Source organism: Mus caroli, chromosome 13 (assembly GCF_900094665.2).
Source record: "Mus caroli chromosome 13, CAROLI_EIJ_v1.1, whole genome shotgun sequence".
In the NCBI taxonomy this organism is placed as follows: Eukaryota; Metazoa; Chordata; class Mammalia; order Rodentia; family Muridae; genus Mus; species Mus caroli.
This window is the reverse complement of record NC_034582.1, coordinates 9,896,967-9,904,847: the sequence shown is the minus strand read 5'-3', so window position 1 is coordinate 9,904,847 and position 7,881 is coordinate 9,896,967. Positions and strand designations below refer to the sequence as shown.

Here is a 7,881-nt window from a genome sequence, read left to right as displayed (position 1 = left end):
CAACCCTATAGGAGGAACAACAATATGAACTAACCAGTACCCCTAGAGTTTGTGTCTCTAGCTGCATATGTAGCAGAAGATGGCCTAGTTGGCCATCATTGGGAAGAGAGGCCCCTTGGTATTGCAAACTTTATATGCCCCAGTACAGGGGAACGCCAGGGCAGGGAAGCAGGAGTGGGTGGGTTGGGGAGCAGGGCAGGGGGAGGGTATAGGGGACTTTCAGGATAGCATTTGAAATGTAAATGAAGAAAATATCTAAAAAATAAAAACGTAAATAAATAAAAAAGAATAGGGGTCATGAATTTAAGAGGGAGTAGGGAGACATGAGAGGACATGAAGAGGCCAAGGGAGGGGTGGGAATTATGTAAATACAGTAATTGTATATAAAATCCTCAAAAATATAAAATATTTAAATCCCCATTTATTCAAAACAATGATACATTTAGATGAAAAATGTTTCTCATTGTTTCAAATTCTGTCATACTACTCTTTGACATTCAAGAAAAATAAGCCAGTGTTCCTATAGAATCTCAGAAATATCAAAATTAAACATACTTCTAACAAACTTTATATAATTAAATAATTAATATAATTTGTATAATTAAAAATCATGCTTATATAGCAGAAGATGGCCTAATCGGCCATCATTGGGAAGAGAGGCCCCTTGGTCTTGCAAACTTTATATTCCCCAGTACAGGGGAACGCAAGGGCAAAGAAGCAGGAGTGGGTGGGTTGGGGAGCAGGGTATAGGGTGGGTATAGGTAGGATATAGGGGACTTTCGGGATAGCATTTGAAATGTAAATGAAGAGAATATCTAATAAAAATTCTTAGAATAAATAAGTAAAAGTCATGCTTAATGAATAAAATTATTAATGAAATACACTACATTTGTAGTGTATTTACACTTACAGGAATTTTCTTGGTTTTTTTTTTTTATTATTATTATAAGTACACTGTAGCTGTCTTCAGACACTCCAGAAGAGGGCGCCAGATCTCGTTACCGATGGTTGTGAGCCACCATGTTGTTGCTGGGATTAGAACTCTGGACCTTCGGAAGAGCAGTCAGGTGCTCTTACCCATTGAGCCATCTCACCAGCCCAGGAATTTTCTTTATTCAATGTCTTAAAGTTTTTACTGTAGAGATCTTTTGTTTCTTTTGTTAGGTTTATTCTCAAGTATTTGCATTTGTGAAAGTGGGTATCATGAATGAAATTGTTTATCTGATTTATTTTTGGTATAATTGTTATTGGTATATAAAGGAGTATTCATTTGGGGATTATGTTTGTTACCACCATTTTGCTGAATGTGTTTATTAACACATTCACCATTTTGCTGAATGATAAAGACTCACCCAAAATTAAGAAATTTTGGGTGAGTCTTTATCATTGCTCATGTGTAGAATCCTAGGTATGAATAGGGATACTTTGACTTATTTTCCTATTTGTAGCCCTTTCATTTTCTTCTTATGCATTATTTAGTAAAATTTATAATGCTGTATTGAAAAGGAACAGACAAATCTAGTAACAAAGGGTGCTGAATTATTATAAACCAATTTAATGACATGTTCATTCATTTTTAAGTCATCAAAATAATTTATAATAGTTAATGCCCGTTAAATATACATGATATCTTCTGAAGCAAAAATATGCACTCAGCCAGTTTTTAAAACCTATTAGGAACATTAAACTTGATAGAAATAGAAAAAAGTCTCTTATGAAGTCCTCTAGGAGAGGAAATTGTGACAAGTTCCTGATTAGACAGAAACTGTTCCATCTCAAAGGGAGAATACACAGTGTAACAGTGGCTTCATAGAATGAATTGAGTAGTGCTCCTTCTGTTTCTATTTTGTGGGATAGTTTGAAGAGTATTGGTATTAGGTCTCCTTTGAAGGTCTGGTAGAATTCTGCACTAAACCCATCTGGTCGTGGAGATTTTTTGGTTGAGAGACTTTGAATGACTACTGCTATTTCTTTAGGGGTTATGGGATTGTTTAGATGGTTGATCTGATCCTGAATTAACTTTGGTATTTGGTAACTATCTAGAAAATTGTCCATTTCATCCAGATTTTCAAGTTTTGTTGAATATAGGTGTTGCGAGCTGGCCCTCTGCTCACATGGACAGGGTACACCTAGGTGGCAGACGGGGGCTGAAAGACAGAAACTAGGCAGTGGAGAGAAATAATGGAGGCCAAGTCAATGTTCCTGATCAAGGCTCAAATGTTTAATAGCAATTTGTGCTTATAAAGGGGGGGTGGGGGGGACCCATTCCCGCCAATCCATTCTTGGTGCCTAGAACCAGCTGCAGGTGATGGTGTGCAGGATAGGATGTAGTCTCCGGAATATCTCAGGGGCCTCTCAGCAGGTAGCAAAGTCTTGAAGGAGAGCAGAGGTAGTGACTGAACAATAGAGCCATCTAGGCAGGAAGGCTCCACCCCAGGTGGTCTAATTTTCAGTGGCAACTGAGTCTGAACCAGTTTCAGGCTGGGGGAGGTTACATATTGGCTTTTGTAGTAGAATCTGATAATGTTTTGAATTTCCTGTTTCTGTTGGTATATCTCCCTTTTCATTTCTGATTTTGTTAATTAGAATGCTTTCCCTGTGCCCTCTAGTGAGTCTGGCTAAGGGTTTGCCTATCTTGTTGATTTTCTCAAAGAACTAGCTCCTGGTTTGTTGTTTCTTTGTATAGGTCTCTTTCTACTTGAAGTATAGTTTCTACTTGGTTGATTTCTGACCTGAGGTTGATCATTTCCTGCTGGCTGCTTCTCTTGAGTGTATTTGGTCATTTTGTTCTAGAGCTTTCATGTGTTCTGTCAAGCTGCTGGTGTATGTATGCTCTCTCTATTTTCTTTTTGAAGGCACTCAGAGCTATGAGTTTTCCTCTTAGGACTGTTTCCATTGTGTCCCATAAGTTTGGGTATGTTGATCCTTCATTTTCATTAAACTCTAAAATGTCTTTAATTTCTTTCTTTATTTCTTCCTTGACCAAGTTATCACTGAGTAGAGCATTGTTCAGCTTCCATGTGTATGTGGGTTTTCTATTGTTTTTGTTCCTATTGAAGACCAACCTTAGTCTGTGGTGATCTGATAGGATGCATGGGATTATTTCAATCTTCTTGTATCTGTTGAGGCCTGTTTTGTGATCTATTATATGGTCAGTTTTAGAGAGGATACCATGAGGTGCTAAGACGAAGGTATATTCTTTTGTTTTAGGATGGAATGTTCTATAGATATCTCTTAAATCCATTGGATCCATAACTTCTGTTAATTTATCTGTGTCTTTGTTTAGTTTGTTTTTCCAAGATCTGTGCATTGATGAGAGTGGGGTATTGAAGTCTCCCACTATTATTCTGTGAGGTGGAATGTGTGCTAAGAGCTTTAGTAAACTTTCTTTTATGAATCTGGGTGCCCTCATATTTGGAGATTTGATGTACAGAATTGAGCGTTCTCCTTGGTAGATTTTTCCCTTTGATGAGTATGAAGTGTCCATCCTTATATTTTTTGATAACTTTTGGTTGAAAGTTTATTTTATTCGATATTAGAATGGCTGCTCCAGCCTGTTTCTTGGGACCATTTGCTCAGAACATTGTTTTCTAGCCCTTTACTCTGAAGTAGTGTGTATTTTTGACATCGAGGTACATTTACTGTATGAAGCAACGTGCTGAGTCCTGTTTATGTATCCAGTCTGTTAGTCTATGTCATTTTATTGGGGAATTAAGTCCATTGATGTTAAGAGATATTAAGGAATACTAATTGTTGCTTCCTATTATTTTTGATGCTATTTTTATGTTTGTGTGGCTATCTTCTTTTGGGTTTGTTGAAAGATTACTTTCTTGCTTTTTTTAGGGTGTGGTTTCCCTCCTTTTATTGGTAGTTTTCATCTATTATCTTGTAGTGCTGGATTTATGGAAAGATATTGTGTAAATTTGGTTTTGTTATGGAATATCTTGGTTTCTTAACCTATGGTAATTGAGAGTTTTGCTGGGTATAGTAGCCTGAAATGTTATTTGTATACTCTTAGGGACTGTATGACATCTACCCCGGATCTTTGAGCTTTTATAGATGAGAAATCTGTTGTAATTCTGATAGGTCTTCCCTTATATGTTTACTTGACCTTGTTCCTTTAATGCTTTTAATATTCCTTCTTTGTTTAGTGCATTTCATGTTTCGACTATTATGTGACAGGAGGAATTTCTTTTCTGATCCAATCTATGTAGAGTTCTGTAGGCTTCTTGTATGTTTATGGGTATCTCTTTCTTTAGGTTAGGGATATTTTCTTCTATAATTTTGTTGAAGATATTTACTGGCCCTTTAAGTTGGTAATCTTCACTCTCTTCTATACCCATTATCCTTAAGTTTGGTCTTCTCATTGTGTCCTGGATTTCCTGGATGATTTGGGGTAGGAGCTTTTTGCATTTTGCATTTTCTTTAACTGTTATGTCAATGTCTTCTATGGTATCTTCTGCACCTGGAATTCTCTCTTCTATCTCTTGTATTCTGATGGTAATGCTTGCATCTATGACTCCTGATCTTTTTCCTAGGTTTTCTATCTCCAGGGTTGTTTCCCTTTGTGGTTTCTTTATTGTTTCTATTTCCATTTTTAGATCTACATGGTTTTGTAGAATTCCTTCACCTGTATGGTTGTGTTTTCCTGTAGTTCTTTAAGGGATTTTTATGTTTCCTCATTAAGGACTTCTAGCTATTTACCTGTGTTTTCCTGTTTTTATTTATGGGAGGTGTTTATTTCCTTCTTTCATATATATATATTTTTTAATTAGGTATTTTCTTCATTTACATTTCAAGTGCTATCCCAAAAGTCCCCGATACCCTTCCCCCCCAACCCCTACCCACCCACTCCCACTTCTTGGCCCTGGCGTTCCCCTGTACTGGGGCATATAAAGTTTGCAATACCAAGGGGCCTCTCTTCCCAATGATGGCCAACTAGGCCATCTTCTGCTACATATGCAGCTAGAGACATGATCTCTGGGGGTACTGGTTAGTTCATATTGTTGTTCCACCTATAAGATTGCAGACCCCTTTAGCTCCTTGAGTACTTTCTCTAGCTCCTCCACTGAGGGCCCTGTGTTCCATCCAATAGTTGACTGTGAGCATCCACTTCTGTGTTTGTCAGGCACAAGAGACAGCTATATCAGGGTCCTTTCAGCAAAATCTTGCTGGTGTATGCAATGGTGTCTGCATTTGGAGGCTGATAATGGGATGGATCCCTAGGTATGGCAGTTTCTAGATGGTCCATCCTTTCGTCTCAGCTCCAAACTTTGTCTCTGTAACTCCTTCCATGGGTGTTTTGTTCCCAATTCTAAGAAGAGGCAAACTGACCACACTTTGGTCTTCATTCTTCTTGAGTTTCATGTGTTTTGCAACTTGTAACTTGAGTATTCTAAGTTTCTGGGTTAATATCCACTTATCAGTGAGTACATATCATGTGAGTTCTTTTGTGATTGGGTTACCTCACTCAGGATAATACCCTCCAGGTCCATCCATTTGCCTAGGAATTTCATAAATTCATTCTTTTTAATAGCTGAGTAGTATTCCATTGTATAAATACCCCACATTTTCTGTATCCATTCCTCTGTTGAGGGACATCTGGGTTCTTTCTAGCTTCTGGCTATTATAAATAAGGCTGCTATGAACATAGTGGAGCATGTGTCCTTCTTACCGGTTGGGACATCGTCTGGATATATGCCCAGGAGAGGTATTTCGGGATCCTCCGGTTGTACTATGTCCAATTTTCTGAGGAACCGCCAGACTGATTTCCAGAGTGGTTGTANAAGCTTGCAATCCCACCAACAATGGAGGAGTGTTCCTCTTTCTCCACATCCTTGCCAGCATCTGCTGTCACCTGAATTTTTGATCTTAGCCATTCTGACTGGTGTGAGATGGAATCTCAGGGTTGTTTTGATTCACATTTCCCTGATGATTAAGGATGCTGAACATTTTTTCATGTGCTTCTCAACCTTATTTCCTTCTTAAAGTCCTCTATCATCAGCATGAGATGTGATTTTAAATCAGAGTCTTCCTTTTCTGGTGTGTTGGGGTAGCCAGGGCATGCTGTGGTGGGAGAACTGGGTTCTGGTGATGCCAAATATCCTTGGTTTCTGTTGCTTATGTTCTTACCATTGCCTTTTGACACCTGGTTATCTTTGGTGTTAGTTGGTCTTGCTGTCTCTGACTGTGGCTTGTTTCTACTGCAAGCCTGTGTGTCAGTACTCCTGGGAGACCAGTTCTCTCTGGGAGGAATTTGGATATGAAATTTTCTTATAACAAAAGTATATCTTTTTATGTGTAAAGAACACATAGATATTTTTATATTGCCATGAGAAAAAGAAAAAGTTAAGGGAAAAATCTCAAAAACTATTTTTGTAGTTGTCTCTCTACAGTGTGATTTTGGGGAAACTTGTTTATTCACTTCATTCAAGTACTGTTGAATGCTCATGTGTTTTCCTCATCTATTAGGTGAGTGTCAGGTAGATTTTAAATTATGTGGAAGATAACGGGCCAAGAATAAGTATGATGACTATGATGGCCAGTGCTAATGGTCATCTTGACAGACTCTAGAAGCATCTAAGTGATGGTCTTTGAACATGTGTGCAGGATTTTCTCAATTACATTAATTGAGGTGGGGAGAGCCATCCTCTGATATGACACTATTCTCTGGCCAGCATCTTGGACTATATGGATGGAGAAGGGGAACTGGGGAGCAGCATGCATCCATTTGCTTTCTGGTTCCTGATTGTGGATGCAGCTGCTTCAAGCTCCTGCTTCCTTGATATTCCCATCATGATCAAGGTATCCTCTACCTGTCAATCAGGACAAACTCTCTCTCCTTAAATTTCTTTTGTTCAAGTATTTGATCACAGCCACAGGAAATGAAACTATTAAACTGAGTCCTGTAAGAGTCATAGAATATCAGCTCCACCTCTCACAGTGTGTTGTTTTACTGTCCATCTGCAGTCTTTCTTCGTGGACCACAACAGTCGAGCTACTACTTTCATAGATCCCCGAATCCCTCTTCAGAATGGCCGTCTTCCCAATCATCTAACCCACCGACAGCACCTCCAGAGGCTCCGGAGTTACAGTGCTGGGGAGGTATGTTCTCTCTGCCATGAATCATTGTTTCCAAGTCTGTTCTTCTCTAGGGCCATGAAATTTTTCTTAACTTCTTAGTTTTCATGATCTAGAGTTGTCTGTCCTGTGACAGATGAAGGCATATTTTCCAGTGGAAGAATGAGTGATTATTATGGGGTGCCCATTAGCTGCCTTGATTTGTCTCAGGCTGTCTTCCTTCTGTTCTTTCCTTTGTTCAAGCCACCATTCCTAAAAATCTATACGGTTTAAAGGAAACTCAAGACATAAAGTCAAGAGACATCTATACACACATAGGATATTAAAAGTACCCTACTGCCAATCAGTAGCCTACAAATGCTACTAAAAGGACCCGATTGGTGATATTTGGTGTATGACTGACTTAAAATCTTTCCTTAAAATGTTCTTTCCACAATACCCTTCAAGATTCCTTCTCAATTTTTCATAGAGTTAGAAAGTGCAATTCTCAAATTCATTTAAAATAACAACAACAAAAAAAAAACAGGGTAGCAAAAACTATTCTCAACAATAAAAGAACTTCTGGGCCTAGCAAACACAGAAGTGGATGCTCACAGTCAGCTATTGGATGGATCACAGGGTCCCCAATGGAGGAGCTAGAGAAAGTACCCAAGGAGCTAAAGGGTTCTGCAACCCTATAGGTGGAACAACATTATGAACTAACCAGTACCCTGGAGCTCTTGACTCTAGCTGCATATGTATCAAAAGATGGCCTAGTCGGCCATCACTGGAAAGAGAGGCCCATTGGACTTTCAAACTTTA

General features: G+C 38.7%; 1 protein-coding gene across 8 annotated transcripts in view; it reads left to right on the top strand.

Moving 5' to 3' along the window:
- Hecw1 (HECT, C2 and WW domain containing E3 ubiquitin protein ligase 1) overlaps positions 1 to 7,881 on the top strand; it is a 275,440-nt gene that overhangs the window by 210,474 nt on the left and 57,085 nt on the right. For all 8 annotated transcript variants that reach the window (XM_021180044.1, XM_029468504.1, XM_029468501.1 and 5 more), the window contains one exon: positions 6,970 to 7,104. In XM_021180044.1, the coding sequence (XP_021035703.1) occupies positions 6,970 to 7,104 (135 nt within the window). The remainder of the gene's footprint in view (positions 1 to 6,969; positions 7,105 to 7,881) is intronic.